Raw genomic sequence first — 22807 nt, forward strand, 5'->3', positions numbered from 1 at the left:
GGAGAGAACAAGAACTGATGGTGCTTCTCATTTCTGTGGATGGCAGGGCTTATATATTCCAGCATGCATCAGCTACTTCCTTCACTCCTTGGGCTTTTTGGAAAAGAGTCAAGATTGTAGAAGATGTTAAGTAACACATTTTGACATTCGCCACATTCCCACTCTTGTACTCCACAAAGAATTTGCCACTGAAATTCTTACAAACCTTCTTGCTGGGTAGGTATTATCATCATCCCCATTATTACAGACAAGAGTGGGGAAAGGGGTAGGATGTCAAGAGTGCTTGGCGGAAAACCCCTCAGTGAATTCAGGACTAAAAATATGTAAGGGTGAGCAGGAGAAAGAAAAATGCTTCTGCCAAGCAGCCAGCAATGCCGTTACCAAATACACAGTTCTAAGGCCAAAGCGACGTATCAGTGTCGTATTCTACCCGTTTGCAATTTTGCTCCAAGGACACTGTATTTTGTTTCTCCTAGAAGTGAGCAGCAACTCTTTTCTGTCTCACAGAATTCAGTGTGAGAATTGTGGAGAATCGCTTCATCTTCACCTGCATAGCCTCCTTAACCCAAGTTGTTGGGTTTTTTTTGGTATTGTAGAATCTCCATTTTTTAAAAAAGAGCATGACAACAGAGAATGTTAGGGAGAGACTATTTATACGTGCGTCTGTATTTTAATCAGACCCCAATAGTTACATGGGGAGGGGGCCATTAGCAGGGGGAAAAAGCATGCAACCAGGACTGATGACTACAATTTGCATCATCACCGCAGCTGGCAACACCCACTCATTGGAATGTCACTGAGTTCCTGATGCATGGATAAATATTTCATTGTTGTTGTTCCCCCAGATCAAAGGCCCAGTTTTATTTAGATGCTCGGGGGCGTTGTAAGCAATGGGGGAAAGACACAAGGAAACGCTCAGAGAAATTCAGGCTTCTCAACTTCATCATCTGAAAACCAAAATTTATGGCTGAAAAGAGCCTGAAATATACAGGTTAATTTAATGACCATGCTAAAGGGGATTGGCAACTCTGTTAACGATGTGGTTGTTAAGTGAGACATCACATGACTTGCGATTTCACCACTAGCTTCTCCACTGACTTTGTCAGAAAGTATAAAGGTATTTCAAATTTACTGTATGTTGGAAATGTGAATATGAGCACATTTGGTAGACACGCAAAAAAGCTATTAAAAAGTTATGTTCAGATACAGCGATTCAGAAGATTTCAAAGATTAGCATTCAACTGAAATCAGAACTTTTCCTCTTGGAACTGAGGGATAAGCAGTTAGGAAAAAGTCATGGAACACGACTCTGCTGCATTTTAGATATGCAGCAAGATTATTGCACTACAAAAATGTAAATGCAACACTTATGACAGAGGAATGGTTGGTGAAAATGACATTTGTTGAAATGGCCAAACTGAATTGTTTGATTAAAGACAATATCTACATTTATTGGTGAATGGAAACCCCTTAATGGACTTTTTGTGTAAAAAAGAAACCTTATAATTTATGGTTTGATGGCTAGATATAAAAGAAGAGAGTTGTGATTTAACTTTCGAGAGAGAGAGGTCAATTTATAATTGTACTTATACTCAGGGCTTTTTTCCTCATAGAACGCTCAGAACGGAGTTCCGGCACCTTTTTTGGGATGGAACCTTGTAGGGTAGGCAAGGCGGGTTGTAGACATGTGTGAGTTCCGGCACCTTTTTCTTTTACAAAAAAAGCACTGCTTATACTGCTATAAAGAAGAGTGGAAGCCACTCTTTTATATTTTCTTGCTTTCTTTTCTATTTTTGTTACTTTTTCTTTTTTGCATTTTTAATTTTTGTCTTTTTTCTCTTTCACTGTTTTAGTTTGTATTAGCTTATAATTCTGTTTAAAATTATATATATATATGTATAATTTTATGCATATGTATCAAAATGCCTATCATGTGGCAATGGGGGTACTGCAACAATCATAAATGCACACCGGTTGCAAAGTACCCAAATTGTGATCATGTGTCTGTGGGGATGCTGCAACACTTGTAAGTCACTCTGTCATAAGTTTGAGGACCAGTCATAAAGTTACTTTTCAAGCGCCGTAACGATGTCATAAAGTTCCTTTTTTAGGACCACTGTATCTTTAAACAGTTGTTTAACAGGATAGTTGTTAACAGAGGACTGCCTGTACTTTAAGAACAAGTTGCCCTGGGGTTTTGAGTAAATAGGCAGGTAGGAGAATATATTTTTGTTTCATTCAGAAAATGGCTCCTTTTGTTTTAGCAGTCCAGTTTGAGCAAAGATTCTATCTAGTCGGAAAGCATTTAGAATAACTGCTACAATTTCAAAAAACGAAATGTTCAGTCAAGGTTATATAGCTTTGTGCAACCTCTTTCCTTCTCCCTAAATTGCTACTTTCTTGAGTCTTTCATTTGTAATCCGGTAAGTTGAAGAGACAGCTCATTGAAAGCAAAATGTTTTTCTAAAACTAACAGTGTAAGGATGGGCTTTGGCACAATCATCTATACAGACAGAGACTCTTGATTCATAGCCCTGGCCTTGGTTTCAGATTCAAGACCTTGCTGATAAGAAACAGTTCTATGTTCCTTTACACCTTATGCCTCTTGTCACCCAGCATTTGAATAAATATAAAAAACATGAATTTGAAAAATGTTGAAATGAAATAAACTATTTTCTTATAGCAGAGTGACTGAGTGTGATTCATTCATGCACATTGCTGAGTACTCAGAACTTCCCCATTATCAAACACCAGTAAACTTTCAGCAGCCTCTGCCAGCATGTCTAATAGTGAGGGATGCTGGGAGCTGTAGTTAACAACAGCAGGAAGATCACAGATTGTTTCCCCACCCCACCCCACCCCCGCCAATTAAAGGCCCAAGAACGTAAGGGGTGAAGTCTGACTAAAATAGTTCTTTGAATGTTTGGATTGATTTGCTTGTTGCAACGAGGTCTGACAGAAACTAAGTTTCTTCTTACATAAATGCTGTGAAAATGAATCCATGTCATTTACTGTGGCCACAGGAAGGAATTCATCTCCCCACCCACTGTCCCCCTTAGTACCATCAAAGCTTCCTTTGTATGGAGCACCCAACGATGAGAAAGTGCACAGGGAAGTCTTTTTTGCCAACCTCCCCCCCCAAAAGAAAGACCAAATGTTATTTCCTAAGCTCTCCTCCCACCCTCCAAAATGCTGGATTAGCACTGAGTAGTATGTCAAAGGACTGGCCAAACAGCAGAACGAGCAGGATCCCAATATTTTCTGAAATGCTCTACCAGCAAGCAGAGATTCACTTTCTGAGCTCCAACCATCATCAGCCCCCTCTCTTCACACAAAGCAATAGGGGAGAAGGGAGAGCTAAGAGCTACAATGAACAGGAGGTGGCAGAGACTGTGTCAAGGGCCCAGAGCAGGGGATGGGCAGTCTTTTGCCCGCTGAGGTAAATCAGCATGTCTTCATTAGGCATAGTCTTTGGTGGGTCATAAAGGAAGCCAAGGGCCAAGCTGACATCAAGTCAGAGCCCCAAATGGGTGGAAGCTCCGTTTCTCTCTCTTCCCCACCGAGCACCTCTTTTTCTTCCTATCCAGCAAGCCATCAACAAAGAGCAGCATCACGTCTGAACTGCCTGGTTTGAAATTAGGCCCAGAGTTACCCTTTGCCTACCCTGGACTTAGAAAAAGGATGGGAAGATGGCCTGGGGAAGACCTTGGCCTGGGGAAGAGACCTCTCCAGTTTATGTCTACTAACATAGTACCCACCAATTCAGATCTACTCATTTAGAGTAAAAGCCACTCCAAAAAAAAGAAAAAAAACCAACCCCCCTAACCCACCATTCTTTGCATTATCAGTTACTCAACAATTACAGCCTCGTACAAGTCATTGATGTTTTTAAATAAACATGTTGCCTTTGCTCCACCTCTATTGCTGGAAAAAAAGGGCCCAGCTGCAACCCTGTACAAGTTCTTTTGGGTTGTACCACTTTGGCTCCATCCTGCTGTGGAGAGGGAGGGAATCAGAGGAAATATATATTTGAAACAGGGAGTTTCAGAACTGACCAAACATGCAGAATGAGGGAGGTGGTATGACTGTGACTCAGAAGAAGCTACAGAATCACAAATGCAGCTTGCGGAGGAGAATGCAGAGGGAGAGGTTTTTAAGGAAACTGAACTTTACTCCCTGGACCGCTATACGTTGAGAATGGATGATGGAGCTTTATTATGGCAGGAACACCACCTTCTCCTCCTCTATGGGGCAACTCCTCTGGACCAGGAATGACAGCCTTGGAAGGAGGGAGGCAGTTTCAAAACGGGCAACCTCAAAAATAAAGCTGCGATTGGCCATGCAACTTTAAAAAATGTGCCGCCTGCAGACAAAACTACTGCTGCCAGGGCTTCCTACGGGGCAGCAAAGGCAGGTCCACAAAGAGGCAGGCAGCATAATCAGTGGGTGCATGATTCAAAAGAAATCAAACTGTTTGCGGGAAGGCCTGAGTAGAACAGTGATGAAGGGAGAAACTGCTGTTTGTGCGCCACTAAGAGGGAAAGAGTAGCTGGGTTAAGTTCCTGCCCCTTCCGATACAGTCAAAAGACATGGTCCGACTAGAGAGAGGGGAGGCAGAAAGTTCCAATAACTCTTCCCCACCCCACCCCACCCCACACACCAGCAGCGCAGCCAAGGGCCAAGCATGGAGGACGGCATCACAGGTTGGAACTGAGCTCAGACAGCATCATCCAAGCCAGGTTCAGCATCAGGGGACGGGACACACTCTTTGCTAAGACGGACGATCTCCTGGGAAAGGACCTCCAAATCCTGGAAGAAAAGGGGACATCAGATGAGAGGGAGCCAGAACAGGAGACCTGTGGAAGAACAGGCGTGGTATCCAAGCAGGAGAGACAAGCAAAATTCTGGCATCCTTTTCAAGTCATGCCCAATTCTACACAATCCATTCTCCCAACTAAAAACTGCTCATTGATCGTCGTTGGGCTGGAATTCACAGGACGTCTGGGAAGCAAAAAAAAACCCCAAACCAACACAGAGATAAAGAACCAATGGCAATACATACACTTTATTAAGAGAAGGAAAGGACCCAACTTGGTTTGGACTGCAAAAAAAAGGCAACTTCCTTTAACGACCCATTTCTTCTCCTTTTAGCTCAGAAGCCTGGAATAGATGCACTTCACATCACATTCCTTCTTGCAAAGCATTGTACCCCAGAGGAGCTAGACCCACCTCCATGCCCTAGCTGGCATCTTCTTCTACCACCCATTCTACTTGCCAGCAGCTTCTTTCCCAAATGCACAATGACCCCTACAGGCCATCACTGGGCCCGCCCATAGTGTTTCATCTGCCATGCACCATTAACCTTTCCCCCTACTCCAGACATGTCAAACACAAGGCCTGGGGGCCAGATCCGGCCCGCGAAGTGGTTTCATGCGGCCCGCGAAGCCATCCTGGAAAAAGTGAGGGAACAGCCCCCACTGCCTTGGCCCTGGCCCAGAGACCCTCCTTCTGCCAAAGACCTTCAGATCTGTCCCACTCCTGCCCAGGCCCCCATAGGAACCCTTGATGCGAACGATGTAGAGCTGGCCACGCGCACCCAGTAGGCCATGCCCACCCTGGCCATACCCACCCAGTAGGCCACGCCCACCCTGGCCATACCCACCCGGCCCCCTGAGGGCAACCGCAATGCTGATGCGGCCCTCAATGAAATTGAGTTTGACACCCCTGCCCTACTCAGTATTTCCCTGCATGGCCCAAGACTTCCTCCCAGATCGGTTTCTCGAGCCTAACTGACAGTGCCAAGACAGCTTCCCTTTTCTGCCCCACGCTGACTGCTCCACTGAAGCCCCAACCTTGAAGCAGCCTGTCCTCTGAGGCTGCTCAACCCCCACCCCTCCCCATTCAGACACGGCTATAAATAGCCTCTTCTTTCTGCTGACATCATTCTTTCGTCCCCTTGTTCCATTAGGACATTGGAAAGAACAGATTTTACATCAAGCTCATGCTGAAGAGGGGAGGGGGAAACCACCAAACCCCAATATGCTGCAAAATCTTTCTCTTACCTCGGCATGTGCTTTCGTGATAAAAGCAAGAACGCCGAAGACTCACCTTGCTAGATCAGATAGAAGTCTATCTAAGCCAGCAATCTCTTTCTAGCTAGTTAGTAGAAGCAAGGAAGCTCTCTAAAACACAGAGAAGGAGCGACTGATTTTTCCCTGCCACCTGATCCTAGACCCTGATATTCAGAAGTGCACTTCTTTTGAATATGGAGTTATCCTTTGAGATGCCACGGCTAAGAGGAATATTCTAAAAAAAAATTACCTTGCACAAATCTATCTAGTCCTTTGAAAAAAAAATTCTCTGCAAGTTTTATAAACTATATAAATAGTGTATGTGGATCATGTATTAAGGGGTTTTTCTTGTCACTTTTCTTTTTTGAGGGGGGGGGAGCTCAAAGCATATTCAAAGTGCTCTTTTACCCAGACTCTTAGCTACCTATCTGAAAATCCAGCATTAGACCACTTGTATCAGTGGGGGGGGGGAACCCAGAATGGTGAGCAGCACTCTTATAATCTGGCCTAGCTCGGTGGTGGGTGTAAGTGACAAACAGCCAGGAAGTAACATTCCTGCTGCACCATCACCACTATGGCCAGAATGCAGATTTCTCCGCCCCACCCCCTGATATACTTCCAAGCTCCAAAAATGTCTCCCTTGAGCTACTCTTCCCAAAAGCAACTGCATCACCCAAGATCTCCTCTCTGAATTGTGGGTGGCCACCCATCTGTGACACAAGAGAGAAGGCTGGAGAAAATGCAGATTGTATGAAGATAAGAGTTCTTCATTCAAGGTCATCACAGTGTTCAGGCAGAAGGAAATTTGCTACTCCCTTAGCTTCCCTTTGGTGCCAAAGCTGGGCTCTTGCTGCCTCTCTTCCTCCTCAGTCACCTTGATCTGCAGCCTGAGAAAAGATGAATGGAGAGGCAGCTACAGCAGCTGTGTATACACTCGCCCAGGACCAAGAACGCACAAACTCAGAAGCCAACTAGCTGAGAGTCTCTCTGTTCTTATTCACTTACCACAGCAGCCTGTTCCTCCCATAAGAGCTCTCTCCAATGCCACATTTTTCAACAGTTACAGGCTACTAAGGATTTGTCCAACAAGCCCTATGCCCCATAACAAGCATCTACTCCCTCTCTGGTTGCTGGTCTTCATCCCACAGCCTTCCCAACCATAGATTCCTAGATACTGCTGGATCAGAACTCCTATTGTTGCAGGAATCACAGGAGCTATCATCCAACATCATTTGGGAATTTACGTTCGGTGAAGGCTGCTGTAGCTGCCTTCAGCATTTCTAGATTTGTGTTTGTAGCTGTTCTGTTCCAGCCAACGAACGGCCCCGTTTGTGTGTCAGGGACAACCCCTTCTTCCTTTAAACAATCAATAGGCTGGAAAAACCCAAGCCAAATTTATTTACAGTTCAAACAAAAAGGCAACAGAATATTTCCTTCAATAAATGATTCAAAATATCAAACAACAGTTAACAAACAAGAGTCAAACAGATTAGCAAGAACAGACCAGGATTCTCTTTGAATGTCTCCAAACGGTTGCCTTCAGCAACCAGCACCGCCCACACCTTCCCCTTTTATTATCTGTCCCAAGGTGTAGCTTCTCAATGCCTTCTCCTCCTTTCACTGAGTTGCCTCATAGATTTTCTCTGCTCTGCTTTGCTGGATTGCCTTCTGCTTCTGGCATCTCTGGACAGATTCAGCTGTGACTCCTCTGAGTCCGACACCTCCTCCTCACACAGCTGAGCCTCATGAGGAACACGATTGGAGAGGCCAGGCTGAGAGTCCTGCAGTGCATCAGAGCCTCCCTCTGACACTGAAGGCTCTCCAAACCCCTCCGTCTCCTCCTCCTCAGATTCCTCAGACTCAGCTGCTGGGAGCACAGGCTGACACTGAATCACAACAGTAGCTGTACCTTGAATTTGGTGTGCTGGGTCCCCTTCGGAAAACTTGTTTTCTACCCAGCCTCTTCTATATCTTGTTTACGAGGGGTTGCTCCTCACCACTTAGGTTGCCAACTTCATTTTTTTGTTTCGGCTGTTCTGTTCTTCTGAATGTGCAGAGCACTGCTTTTACTCAGAAGGAACAGAAAATAGTTGCAGTAATAGCCATAGTGAAAGCCGGTATGATGTAATGGTTAAGGTACAGGCTAGAAACCTGGAAACCTTGAGTTCTAGTCCTGCATTAAGCACAAAGCCACCTGGATGACTTAGGGCAAGTCACTCTCTCTCCCTCAGCCCTAGGAAAAAAGCAAAGGCAAACTATTTCTGAAAATGTCACCAAGAAAACTGCATGGGGTATTTCAAGACTAATTCAAGGGCAGACACGCACAAAATTATAACACTAATACAATCATCATGGCTCTAAGGGAAGGATGCCATTGATTATATAGAGAGTGACTTCAGAATATTTTTCAATTATGGATGTTGGCACCAGGCATCTAGTTTAGGATTGGAATAATCTAGTTGAAAGGCAAAACGACAGTTACTTATAAAACTGAGCAGTCAAGGATTGGGCCTTCCTCTAGGTAAGCTGACACTGCAGTAGAGACTTCTATTTACAGCATGACCCTTGCTATCAAGGGCGTTGTCTCCTCCTGATGGTACCATGCAGATCACAACAAAAGGCAACCCCTCTCTACATGTTTCCTTAAGACACGGGAGTGCAATAAGATTAGCTCACACCTTTTATTCCAAAGTAATTGTTCCAAATAACCTCCCCACCCCACCCCCACCCCCACCATCAGCATTTTTGGCTACTTAACAATGCCGTTTAGCTTTCTCCTGAGGCAGCCTTTTCTTCCTCATGGTGACTTCCAGATGTCTTGAAACTAGCATTCCCAGAATTCCATGCCAGCTTGTTCAAAGGCATGAATTATGCCACCCAATATTCTTCAATTCCTGCAGCCTGGGCAATAGCAAATGTTTGCATAAGCTGAATTTCCCAAATCCCAAGAGAACACTATCTTGGGGAAGACTGTGCACAGCCCAAAGCCTCAGCATGATATAAAAGGCCTGAAAGATGTAGGTGTTTGGTCCGCAAGGACCTCCAAATGTTTATCCCAAATGATCAATTTTAATGAATCAGAAAATGGTTAAATATATGATTGGAGAGCAGTCGGAAGAAATATTTTTAATTTGACCTACATTTAAGTATGGTTAAAATGAAATAAAAGCCAAGATTAGTTTCTATCCTACCCTCACCCGTAATCTTTTTGGAGTCCCCAGCACATCCCTGAATGGCCCAGGAACTTGTCCAACTTTGCCTTGACGTAGAAAAGCTGCATGTGGTGTTTAATGTAGAACACTGTCATTTGAGGGAAAATACACCTTTTGCTCTAGCGTTCCTACCCCAAATCCTTCCCAAGGTTTGAGCAACATGTTCCTAGGGAGCTCTTCTCTAATAGTTCCCCCTTTGGCAAGAGAACATTATATGGAGACTTGAGAGAAGACCTTCTTGGCTGTGGAAATGCCTCCCTTGCAGAGTGCAGCCTAGCATTTTATTTCAGTCTTAGCAAAGCCCGTCTATTCATTCACTCAAAATGTTGGGTAGTTGTGGCTACAGCATGATCTTGATTCACCACTTGCTTATATTGGACGGTGGAGTTTGCTCTTAGTGATGTTGCTTGTTTTACTGTCTGAAGTTTTCTTTTCTTGTTTGTATCACAATCAGCATTCATAAGAATCAGTTGTACATCTTTCAGATAAATAAATAGATATCCTGCATAAATGGCCATTTCCATTTCAGGACTCTGAATGTTCAGGGTTGCCTGTCGCTCTATGCCTTTTGCCAGCAGAAGCCCTCCCTTCTTCCCCTTGCCATTCAGTGGCTGACTCTGCCCAGTCCCAATTTCACACACACACACACACACACGCACCCAAGCTTTTTCTCCAGGCTCCACCTACAAACCTTCTGTAAGTGCATGTTTTTGGTGAGCTGCTCCTCCAGCATGTTCTGTAGCTTCTTGTTCATCTCACGCAGGTTCTCATCTCCTGGCTTCACCAGATCTCGCAGGACACTACTTAGGCTACTTCGATCAACTTGCCCGTGAGCCCCAGACACATCTGTCAAAGAGAAAAGGGCAAGGAGAAAAAGACGGCGATAAAGAAGTTACCAATGGATGTATAAGTGTAATTATGGCTGTAATGGAATCCGAGCCTCTGAGCTGCACCATTTGAAGAGGAAAAACATAGGTTGTGTATTGGATTATCCTTCCTATGAATAATTACGTAACATTCCCTGTGACAACAGTCTTTCTCTTGAGAAGTGGCTTTTCCGAAGAACACTCCTCAGAATAAAGGAGATCATGACTTAACATGTTTGTCATCCATAGGAGAAACCAACCTAAAAATCCTTTGGGAACTAGTTAGCCCACTTACATCCTCTCACTGGATAGGGCAGCCTTTCCCAATTTGGTGATTTTTAGATGTGTTGGATAATGGAGAACCCAAGAATCAATGTCCATCACATCTTAGAGAATACCAATAGGGGAAGACTCCCAGTTATCCACCAGAGGTCTTTCCTTGGTGACCTTAAGACGTGCATAAGCAGAGGTTTGTTTTAAATGACCTTTGAAGATAGGAAGATAGTTGACCGACAAGTGGTCGGTTCTTTTTGCAAGCTTCTGAACTAAATGGTTTCATAGTTATTCCTCTGGACTTGCAATGGTATGTGGGATTGACCTTGCAAGGCAGGAGGAAGATCCACCACCTTGACAATGGTCTGTTAAATGAAATTTGAGTCTGAAGGAGGGGGTAGCAAAAGCTGTTCATAAGGAACTCTTCCTAATTTTCAGGAGAGTCAAAGTGAGGAATTGGGGGACGGGGGGCTACTTTGAGAATTGCAACACTCTGTTAATGTAACCTTAGAGTAAAGATAGACATGTCAAACACAAGGCCCAGGGGCCGGATCCGGCCCGCGAAGTGGTTTCATGTGACCCCCACTGCCTTGGCCCTGGCCCAGAGACCCTCCTTCTGCCAGAGACCCTCAGATCTGTCCCACTCCTGCCCAGGCCCCCATAGGCACCCTTGATGTGAACGATGTAGAGCTGGCCATGCCCACCCAGTAGGCCATATGCACTCTAGCCATGCCCACCCAGTAGGCCACGCCCACCCAGGCCACACCCACCCGGCCCCCTGAGGGCAACCGCAATGCTGATGCGGCCCTCAATGAAATTGAGTTTGACATCCCTGAGATAAAGCTTGTACTCCTAGTTGTGTTTCTTGTCTGGACTACCTCGCAAGACTGACAGGACTCTTATAAGGTTGCATTTAGTTTACTGTTATTGTGAATAAGTTTCCACATTCCAAAAGGGGAGGATCAGAATTATGAGAAGCAAATAAAATGGGTAGTATCTTTTAATTCCACAGCTAATTATATTAGTTGATTATATGATGATGTTAGGGAGAGTGAGGTCACGAAAAATTACTCTTAGTTTATCTCAGGCCTGTTTATTTTTAGAAACACATCCAAAGCAGAGAACCTGCAAGCAAGGAGCAAGCAATACGGTGGAATCCACCCCATTTCCAATACTAAATGCTGTAACGGTAAATAAAACAGCAACAACTGTGATATCCACCCTTCAATTCTTCTTTTTGGAACTCACATTTATCTTCCAAAGACCACCTCCCTGCACTTCTAACCATTACTCACAGCTCTCCTTCCTGGTGTTTGGATTGGTTCTAATCTCATCAGGGATCTGACATGAATCTGGGGTCTTTCCATGTAGGAAAGCTGGGGGGGTGTTCAACCATGAAATTAGCAAATCAGCGGGAAAGAAATAACAGCAGTAGACCAACCTCCATCCCACCCTAAGAAACTAGCATGAAAAAAGGCACAAAATTAAATTGGGTGCAGGGTGGAGGAGCCAACACACTTGCTTGCAATTTCACTGCTTTTGAGAGCCAAGAGACAGATTACTCCAACAAAAGGGAAGTCTGTATGGCCCCATGACAGCCCTAACCTATTGTTTGAATGATGGGTTTGCAGGGATAAGGATGAGGAAACAATGGCAAATGTGCCTGAAGTACAGCAAGATATAAGGCTTCTCAAAACCAGTGCTGAAGTCAAAGCATGTTGACCATATCCAGACCCCATATATTAGGGAACAGCTCCAGTTTCAAGGAATATCCAAGTAAAATTAAGCCTCTAAGGTTGCCACTTCGTCAAGCAGCCAGTGCAGAGATAGGTTGATAATCACTATTTCATCTGAAGAAACCACAACCTCAAATTTGCCTACCATTGTCCACCAATGTCTTGCCAGATACCAGGCTAACTCAGTTGCCTAGCTTCATTCTTGACCTTGTTAGTCTGATCAGAGTTGATTTCATCAATCCAAAATGGGCAATTCTTTCTAAACCCCAACTATCTAACCTTTCCAGCTTTCCAAATGGTGAGACCTTATTTGGAAGGACATTTTCATATCAGCTTCCCCGAAATGGAGAAAGTGGTGGAGACTGAGTATTGGCGTTCCTGATTCCTTTCTCCCAAGACCAGTGGGGAAAGGCCTGCACGTTGCACCCACCCTCCCTCCCAATACAGTTTGCTGCCTTCATTTCCAAGACTGATGCTAGACTAAAGCAACCCTGACATCTAGATCAATTCTCCCTGTTCTCCCTTTCAGCCTTCATCAATCTAGTTGTCTCTCAATACCAAAATCCTTCCTGTCCCTTGGCTGTGCTAGTAAGCGTCGCCATACAAACACACGAAGCCTCAAAGAAGAGATGGTGGCTATGAATCTTGGGTTTGAACCTAGCTCCCGTATCAAACTCAGTTTAGTGCCCATCACACTTTCTGCTCTTCCATTTGTTCACTCAGTAACCGATCATCGATCCAAACTACAGTCCACATGTTGCCATTTAACAGGAGCAAGCACACACTGTTTAAAAATTAGCATCTGATTCTGCAAAAGCTGAACTCTGAAACCCACAGAACTTATACACTCCTGTTTGGGTTTCCTACTCTGCACATACACAAGAATCCCTACTTTAACAATAACAACAACAACAATTACATTTTTTTCTCTACTCTGTCCTTGCAGCTCATAAGCCTTACCGGCCATAATAGCTAGGAGCATGCCTTCATTTTCAGGGGAAAAAAATCACATTACTTAAAATGCCAAATTTGGCACCCAGTAGTCACTTCAGGCAAGGGACGCGGTGGCTCAGTGGGTTAGGACGCTGAGCTTGTCAATCAGAAGGTCGGCAGTTTGGTGGGTCGAATCCCGAGTGCTGCATAACAGAGTGAGCGCCCGTTACTCGTCCCAGCTTCTGCCAACCTAGCAGTTCGAAAGCACGTAAAAATGCAAGTAGAAAAATAGGGACCGCTACGGTGGGAAGATAACAGCGTTCCATGCGCCTTTGGCGTCTAGTCATGCCGGTCACATGACCACGGAGACGTCCTCGGACAAGCGCTGGCTCTTCGGCTTTGAAACGGAGATGAGCACCGGCCCCTAGAGTGGGAAACGACTAGCACGCATGTGCGGGGGAACCTTTACCTTTACCTTTTAGTCCCTTCAGAGGGCCGTGCTCATGAGCATTCAATGAAAGGATAAGAAAACAACCACAATTTGCCATCCTCATCCGGAATATGTGATCATACTTAAAAGTTCTGCCAGCATGTTAGGAAGCCTACTAGCAGGACTTCTGAAAATGGTCTTTAGAAGCATTTTTGTACAAACCCCCTTAGGTCAAATTTCCACTCACTTTATTGCGATCTTGACAGGATAAGATCGAATGGACTTATGCAATAAGGAGATAAGATTGCTGCCATTAGACAACTGTGCCCGACACAGCCGCAAGTTTTCCTTTCCTCTTGCTGACATTTGGTTTCAATGTACAAAATCTATCCATTATTTCCTCACATTGGCACAGCACATTTGGCGCAAAGATCTGAAAGTGTTACAGAAGTAGGAGTCGTTGCCTTTTAAGAAAAGAGAAGAAGAAAAAAAAACCCACTGAAGTCTCCGGGGCCCTGGGAATCAAGTGATTAGAATACGGGGCTACGCGAGACTCCTAGATTCAATTACAAAGATTTGGAGGACAAATCGGGCTGCGAATAACTGCCTGATCCGGTAAAAAGGAAACAGCTCAAGATGCAGGAGGAGGAGGAGGAGGAGGAGGAGGAGGAGGAGGAGGAGGAGGAGGAGGAGGAGGAGGAGGAGGAGGAGGAGGAGGAGGTGGTGGCGGTGGTTTGTATTTTTAGCATTCATGAAATATTCACTGGCTGAATTGTGTGTTGCCAAGCTGAGGCAAAGGCGACCCTGCACAAGCTATTTATAGCTGACTTCTGTTTCATGCCCATAGCACAATTCAATGTGGATGTACAAAAAACATGCCCAAAGGATGCCCCCCCACCCCCACCACTTGTCTATGTAGTTGCAGGGCTGTTCACCTGAGCATGCAGACTTTTTCTAAGAGACCCCTCCTTCCTTATGATCCCACCCCTTGCAACGTGTCTGCTCCTTTGCCGTTCTGGCCCACCAGTGGAAGAGCACCAAGGTCCCATCTGGCCAAGGTGCTCTAAGGGCAGTGGAGCCTATAGAGGAGGGGCTGGCAGAGGCAAGAGGCAACAGCACTTCAGTCCATTGTTGGACTGGACTGGGGAAAACTGCAGGGCACACACACCCAGCAGGGGGAGCGCCAGGAAAGCAAATCTGACAGGACAGCATGTTTTGAGGGTGACTCAGTTTCTCAAACGATTTCCTGTATCCAATATTTTCTCTTGCCCAAAGTGAAAAGTTGGCTGCTGACTTCACATCCACTTTCATGCATCGGTCTTGGGCAGGAAATGGTTTCCTTTGGAGCACAATACTAACCACAAACCAAGGGAACTCTATAAAAACTTTTCAAGTGAGCACTCCCCCCCCCACACACACACATACACACACATACAAACCCACATTTCCTTCCCTGGCTCTTTCATTCTTGATAGGAAGAAAAATATGCCTAAAATGGCTTCGCCTTCACCTTGTAGACAGCTTAGGTTCTCCTCTTCTACCGACTTGATGCTGGAAGCATTATGGCAGCTAAAACTTATTTCCTCCGTTTCTGAACCTGTAAAATTCCTGTTTTGTTAATAAGAAGAACAGTTCGCAATGGCGCAGTCCATTTTGGACAGTCCACTGATTCAGGTCAAGTATTTTGTAACTGTACCGCCCAAGTGTGTGGAATATGGCATGACCTGAAACTAAATTTAATAAATTGAGGAAAAAAGAGTGAAAAGCAGCTTCTAATCCTGCCAGCGCTTTTGTGTGATTTTGAGTGACAGCACAGAATTGACAGGTTAAGAAAAGGAAGGATGACTATTCAGCAGGATGGATTTACTTTGGTTAGGAAATGGGACTTGTCAGTCTCTCACAACAGCAGAAGAACTGTTGAAAGCCAAGAATCTATTGAAGATCAAAGTGCCCACCATTTCCTGATGATCATTCAAAGTCATCAATCGGCCTTAAATCTGTTTAAACTGTAGTAGTCCAGAAAGGAAAACTCGGCACAGGGAGGGGGTGGTGGAAGAAAAGCAAATGAAATCTGCAGAATATCTGCAACTTTGTAAAAAAGTAGAAACCCCTCCCCCCCCCAATGGAGCTGCTTCCCTACAAGTCAAGATGTTTGCACACAAATGAGAGATTAGGCCTACATCAGGTTTTTAATATGAATGCAACACCTATATTAGCCATGCTATACTCATTCCAAAACGTGCACTTTTCTCATCCGGCCTCATCAGAATCACGTGAAAGTAATGACATCAATCCAAATGCTTCAGAAACCAAAATCCCGTATCCTGAAAAACAGATGCTCATCACAAGAACATAGTGATCTAACAGAAATCACTGCATCAATAACACTAAACCACTATCAAAAACAGCTTATTCATCCCAGCAGAACGATTTGAGAGATAGGTCTCCCTAAACATTCTCTACAGAGTATGGGGGCAATAGGTTCCCCCTTGCACTGTAATATCGACCACACACCCTTCTAAGCTACATATTTGAATGCCAAACGAGACTATTTTTCAAAGAAGCCTGTGATAAGAGAGGGCAGCAGAAATTAAGCAGATTTATCCAGCCCTGTTCGTATAAGGCAGGGGTCAGCAACCTGAAACAGTGAGCCACTCGGAACCGGCTCCCTCACAAAAGGAAAAACTGGGAGCCGCAAAAAAATGTGTGCGCATGCGCATACATTTTTATTTTTATTATTTTTATTTTAATTCCATTTATATCCCGCCCTTCTCCGAAGACTCAGGGCGGCTTACAAGCTTAGCAGTAGCCTTCATTCTATGTATATGCCTGCTTATTAGGGCTTTCACACACACACCCCAAGCGGCATTATTACAAAGTCAGCTTAATTGCCCCCAACAATCTGGGTCCTCATTTTACCTACCTCGGAAGGATGGAAGGCTGAGTCAACCTTGAGCCTGGTGGGATGCGAACCTGCACTAATTGCAGGCAGCTGGTGTTACTTAAGGAGGCATTAGCCCACTGCTCCACCAAGGCGTACGTGCGCGCATGCGCAGAACAGGGTTTGACTGAAGAGTGGAGCCAAGGCGAGATATGCACCTACCCTGCATATTTGAATTGATTGGTTGAACTTTTTTAGTCCCACTTTTTTTTTTTTTGGACTGCACATGGCAGAGGACTGGGAGCCGCAGGAGACGGCTGAAAGAGCCGCATGCAGCTCCGGAGCCGCGGGTTGCAGTCCTGTGTCCTATAAGGGTATCCAGGCAGTCTGGCCCAGTGATCAAACTTGCAGAGTTTCATCACACACTTTCCAAATGATCTTGTGGAACAAACAGTTACCACACGAAAGACATAACTATACTGGACGTCATTTCCTAGGGAATTTCTAAGCTTCAAAAATTCTGCGGAACTGACTGCTCTCCCAAGTTTGCCCCTGCACTATATAAAGGTTAGACAGTTTTTTTAAAAAAATAAAACCTGTGGGTGGTAAACAACAGAATCATAGCATATGGATCAGCAGGATGGGTTCTTTTTCCCCATCACCAAATGCTTTAAAAGCTTAAAGCGTTCTGGAAAAAGTCAAAGGAAATGATGGGTTAAGGACTTAGCTAAATATACGTCTCGGAACCACCGAATGCTATTTGGAGATCAAGCTACGGCCAGGCCATACAAGCAAACAAGGGAAGGAGGACCCAGATTGTTGGGGGCAATAAACTGACTTTGTAAAAATGCCGCTTGGGGGCCCCCCGAAAGCCCTAATAAGCAGGCATATACATAGAATGAAGGCTATTGCTAAGCACATTGATTTGTGCTTCTTAGATTGTAAGCCGCCCTGAGTCTTCGGAGAAGGGCGGGATATAAATGGGATTAAAAAAAAAAGTACTGCATTAACCCCTGAGTGTGCTCCTCCCTTTATACTGCCTGAGTGGGAGGGGCTCCTTTTCCCCTCCCTTTGTCTGGGGTCTTTAATGACCTAACATGTTTTGACAGCAGACGCTGCAGCCCTTGTCACCGCTGCAAAAGAAGGTCCCTCACCACTTGGCATCATCAAGAACGCATGAAGACACAACACAAAAAAATCCCTTTTGTGGGCCAAGTCTGGTGTGGAAGCAACATCCGATGAATTAAACCAGGGGTAGGCAACCTTGGCTCTTTTATGACTCATGGACTTCAACTCCCAGAATTCCTGAGTCAGCATAGAGTCCTAAAAGAGCCAAGGTTGCCTACCCCTGAATTAAACCATCTGAACCATTTATGGTCTTCTCCAGTCTATAGGCTTCTTTCCACCTCTCCTGCTTTACTCAGAAATAAAAATCTTTTGGAGATTGGTTGGATATGGGCTCTTTTCCGGTACCAGTACTCAAGCACTGATTCTAGAAATCTCTTTCAATAAATGTGGATGCTGGCAGAGGAAGACAGTATTCAAGGTGAAGAGAGCACAGTTAAGGTTGCTCTCCAAGGTCCTTTCCGCCCCCCCCCCCGCCCGCCCAGATTTATCCAATATTATACACTCAATTTCAGATCTTTTTTCTTCGCAGTCATAATCTTTTGAGTTTAAACGTGCCAGATTCTTGCTTAATCAACTGGAAAGAAAGTGGAGGGAATGAGGTGTTCTTGAGCCTGCATTTTTATTTTGAATTTCAGTATTTTTATATCCCTGATATTACATCAGTTCTGTGCCCAGGAGATAGAGTAAAACAATGCTTGCTCCGTTTAATCCCTTGGAAGTGGACTCCTTCTTCCTTACACTTTTAATTCTTTTAACATTCACTTTTTAATTTCTTGGGATCTTATGATTTTTAGAATATGACCTAAGGATTCACAATGTCCTAGGGACTTCATAGGATGCAGTCCAAAGATGGAACAAGAAGGCCTTCACAGAAGCTCAGCCAGGCTGATATTAGACAGACAACATCACCTTTGCTTTCAGCATCCACTCCCCCTTTCTCCTTCAACCTCAGATTTCTGCTTGCTTCCAAACTGGCTCCCTCTTGAAGACTACAGTTCTCACCAATGCGGCTGTCCATCACATAGGTCTCAATTATGGCACTCTTCCTGCACAGGTCCTCAGCCATGGAGGCACTACTGACTTCAAGGTGCTTCACCTAGCAAAGAAAGATTGCATTACTTGTTACTGCCAAGCCTGCTTCCCACAAGGCCAATGCTATTCGTAGACCTGGGAACCATCTAGCTTCAAGCAATGTCTCTTAAATGTGGCAGACCAGTCTCTTTTTACAATTTGCTCTCCAACCCAGACCTTCTCCCAGAGTTTGTCCCTCTCTCTGACCGATTCCCCCAAAGTTGAGAATTGGCATCTGTACCGACACCCTATCAGAATCAGCTCCCCAGCCAGAGACCCAAAAGTCAAGGTCAGCCAACGCTATCAGGATTAGAAGCAAAACCCCAGTCGGTGGACTCCTACATGGGTCCTTGGGAAGGTATGCCAAGGCCACCGTGTGCCTGGATGGTCTATACCAGGGGTAGGCAACCTCGGCTCTTTTATGACTCATGGACTTCAACTCCCAGAATTCCTGAGTCAGCATAGCTGACTCAGGAATTCTGGGAGTTGAAGTCCATGAGTCATAAAAGAGCCGAGGTTGCCTACCCCTGGTCTATACTGTGGGAAATCCAGGAAATACCGAATGGCCCAGGGTCTCACAATATCCAAACCTAAAACCCAGGTGGTTTTATACCTTCTCCTCCAACAGCCACTTCTCTTGCTGAACTTCCGCCAGCCGCTGGAACAGTTCTGAGACCTCCTCATCTGAAAGGTCGGCTGGCCGTGGAGGTTGCGACTGTGACTGTGGGCTTCCTGTGGTTGACTACAAGTAGAAAAGGTAAAAGGCAGACACATCACTTCTCACATTTGAGCCTTTTACAACATGCCAAATTCAGCCCACATGCAGAACAACCCAATTTCCACCAAGCAGGTAAATCATTGATCTCTTGTTTCCTCTATACAATCCTAGGCATCAGTGCTGTATGCAACAATAATTTTATAGTAATGAAGATGAAACTGTACATCTAGCTCTTACTACCAACTATCCCTTTCCATTTAAAGCATTTGAAAAGCAGATTCTCAAGTGGTGTAGTTAACTGGGAATTATGGAAGTTGTAATTTATCATGCCTAGAAACTGCCAATTGAAAAAGGTTGTGATCCAAAGCTAAAAAGATAAGAACATACAGTGTACTTTTCTAGCGAAGACGTTATCGCACACCATCATTAAGCTATTTATCTAATTTTTCCAAAGGAGAACAAAAAAATAAATTAACTAGTACGCTCACGGGCAATTCAGAAGTTATACCGGTTATACCAGTCAGGGAAATAAATTGGATGAAGGTGAGGTAGTGGAACCAATGCTTATGTTCTGGTAATGGACTGGGTCATTACCAATAATCCAAAATTCAATCCAGAAGACAAGAGATGCTTTGCCTGTCCAATGAATAAAGTTCTACCTATTCTGAACGGAGTTGCCCTCATCTTAAAGGTTCAGGGGGTCATAGCTTTGGAGAGCTTCTGGACTGAAGCATTTTCCCCTAGCTGTGGCTTAGTCTGATAAAGACACTCCCATCACAGAAATTCATGTCCTGGTAACTTCTCATTTGGTTGGTGCAATGCGTTGGGTTGCCCTTAAAGACATTTCAGTTAGAAGAAAATGCTGGCAGAAGATTACTGAGCGAAACAGGGCAATCTGAACCAACAATACCTGTGCTTTATGGAGTGGCTTCCATTTACTTTCTGCTCCCAATTCAGGGTGCTGCTTAATCTATAAAGGGCTTCACACTTGGAGCTCAGCTATCTGAAAGGAATACTTTGTCACACCTATTTCTATTTGTACCCTAACATTTGTACCCTTCCTTGGAGAGACGGTCCTGGCTGCCCTTCCACACTGTGGTGCAATGAAGGCTACTTGGCCTTTTCAGTGGCAACTCCTTAAGTATGAAATGCCCTCCCCAGCTAGGTATGGGTAAGGCCGTGGGGTGGGGCCATCTTCCATCTTATCTGCACCGCCAGACAAAAATATTGTTATGCTCACAAGCCTTTCAATAATGTGTAATTCCTGTTGGAAGTTTTTAATGTTTCCACATATTTTATTTCCTGTTATTGTTTTAGTTATTCCTTTGTTGATTCTACTTTGTAATGTCATGGGTTTTTATAAAATGTTTAAATATATGCTGTTATTATTTAACCTATTGCTCTTAACTATTAATATAACTTTAATTATAAAGTGTCAACATTTCCCAGCCTCCAAATCTATTTGCAATCTTCACATTCTTCCAGGATTAATTAAAAATGATTAATTCTGTATATTTGCTATACACTTTTATGTCCTGGTTCTTGATAAAGCCAGCTTAACAAAATGAGTCAAGCATGGGATGGGAACTAGGAATCCTTCATTCGGCCTCCAGCCTGCTTTTATGCAAGCTTCATTAACTTCCTTGCACTGACATAATGTTTCAGTGAAGTTTTGTTGTTCTGATTTACTATTAGTGATGTTTGGTACCAGGTTTTGGCAGACAATACCAATTATGAATATCCGTAATTAAACAACATGTGTGAATTACTCTAAACACCTGTGAAAAACATTAAATTTAGATTACACAAGAGCAGATTCAAAAACAGGTGAATTTTTTATTCTGATAGGGATCACAGACTCCTGAAGCAAGCATATACTCAAAACCATCCTATTCCTTAAAATATTTAGGCTGAGTTTGCCTACTTGGTACCAGTATTTCCCATCTGGCTTCAGCTGGCTGACCTTGGAGTCCCAGAAAAACAAAAAGAGAAAGAGGGGGAAAAAAACAACCAAAAATCCCCCAAAGCTTGAAGACTGAAACTCTGGTACTGCCGCGGTGAAGTGAAACTTGCTCGGGTGAACTATAACCTCACGCTTCACCGGTGCAAGAAATGATGCAGAGCAGGAGCAAGGGGAAGGAAAAAAAAATCACTTGCCCTTCATGGAGAAAAAGAAAAGAGCTAGACAGAAAGGGCCATTTCAGGAAATGCTGTTATTTTCTGTTGGGAAAGAGAAAATTCTCTTTATTTATGGGAATGAGACTCAGGAAGCAAAGCTACCCCATTCCAGAGGCCTGGTTTCTGTGGCTTAGAAAGACAGGCTTCTGATTTCCACCTCTGGTCCCCTCACCTTGTTACTGCCGGCTCCGGAACCTTCCTTCATGATTTCACGATAGCTGAAGGATGAGATGCTGCTACTGTCTCCCGTCTGAGTCCGACTGGGGGAACTGATATCTGCCAGGACAAGATCCTCGATCCCTGGAAGGCAAAGAGAATGCTGGAAGTCCATGAAGGGAGGAGATGTTTCTAGAATCCCAGCAGCCCAGGCCTGCAATGACTTATCGGGCCACCTAACCAGGAGAGAAAAGACATCTAGATAGCAGCGCTTTCAAGAAAATTAACCCTATTCTAGATACTCGATGGCAAAAGTTAGTTTCGCTTTTCGAAAAGGCACCAACCAGCTTCGACTCTTTTCTTATAATAATTTTTGTTAAAAGTTTTGAAATGCAAACAGACATAACCAATATAATTTAAAAAAAACACAAAAAGGGAGGAGTAAAAAAGAAAAAGGAAATGTAAAAAGAATATATAAAGAAATGACTTCCCCTTCATGAAGACAAGTACAATTTCAGTAACTTATCACTTTCTCTAACATTTCAACAAAAGATCTCCCCTATTTTATCTATAGACAAATTATAAAGTCTTGTCATTCAGTTCTAATCGGCAAAAGTCCATTCAGAATTACCGTACTAGAAATAACAACATATATGTCTTAGGCCTTAATCAAATAAATCAGTTCCATATTTCCTTTCCTTTCAACATAACTTTTTTTCTCTAAAAATGTAATAAAAATCTTCCCATACCTCTTATTTATAAATAATCATTCAGACCTAGTAAAAAAATATCCATTAAGAAACAGAAAGAACAACATATTAAGAAACTTAATCTTTTAATTTCTTCAAATAGTATCCTGCATGTTTATTTATCATTTTCTCTTTCTCCTCTCAGAAAGTCGTTCCCAAATTCAGCATGGATTAGAAATAGAGCATCTATAGGTAAAGGTAAAGGTTCCCCCGCACATGCGTGCTAGTCGTTTCCAACTCTAGGGGCCGGTGCTCATCTCCGTTTCAAAGCCGAAGAGCCAGCGTTTGTCCGAGGACGTCTCTGTGGTCATGTGGCTGGCATGACTAGACACCAAAGGTGCACGGAACGCTGTTACCTTCCCACCGGAGTGGTCCCTATTTTTCTACTTGCATTTTTATGTGCTT

General features: G+C 44.0%; 1 protein-coding gene across 8 annotated transcripts in view; it reads right to left on the reverse strand.

Moving 5' to 3' along the window:
- Nucleotides 1-4450: 4450 nt before the first annotated feature.
- The window catches only part of GRIPAP1 (GRIP1 associated protein 1), a 76789-nt gene continuing 58432 nt past the window's right edge, over nucleotides 4451-22807 (reverse strand). For 4 of the 8 annotated variants that reach the window (XM_081320618.1, XM_081320615.1, XM_081320616.1 and 1 more), the window contains 5 exons: nucleotides 21670-21797; nucleotides 19215-19343; nucleotides 18440-18626; nucleotides 9975-10129; nucleotides 4451-4809 (listed from right to left, as the gene is read on the reverse strand). In XM_081320618.1, the coding sequence (XP_081176744.1) occupies nucleotides 4717-4809; nucleotides 9975-10129; nucleotides 18440-18626; nucleotides 19215-19343; nucleotides 21670-21797 (692 nt within the window). In that variant the 3' untranslated portion in view covers nucleotides 4451-4716. Of the gene's footprint in view, nucleotides 4810-7980; nucleotides 8305-9974; nucleotides 10130-18439; nucleotides 18627-19214; nucleotides 19344-21476; nucleotides 21540-21669; nucleotides 21798-22807 lie in introns of those variants that run through there. The other 4 variants (XM_081320619.1, XM_081320617.1, XR_014025512.1 and 1 more) reach the window with 3 other exon arrangements.

This window comes from Vipera berus (genome assembly GCF_964194415.1).
Source record: "Vipera berus genome assembly, chromosome: 2".
NCBI classification, from domain to species: Eukaryota; Metazoa; Chordata; class Lepidosauria; order Squamata; family Viperidae; genus Vipera; species Vipera berus.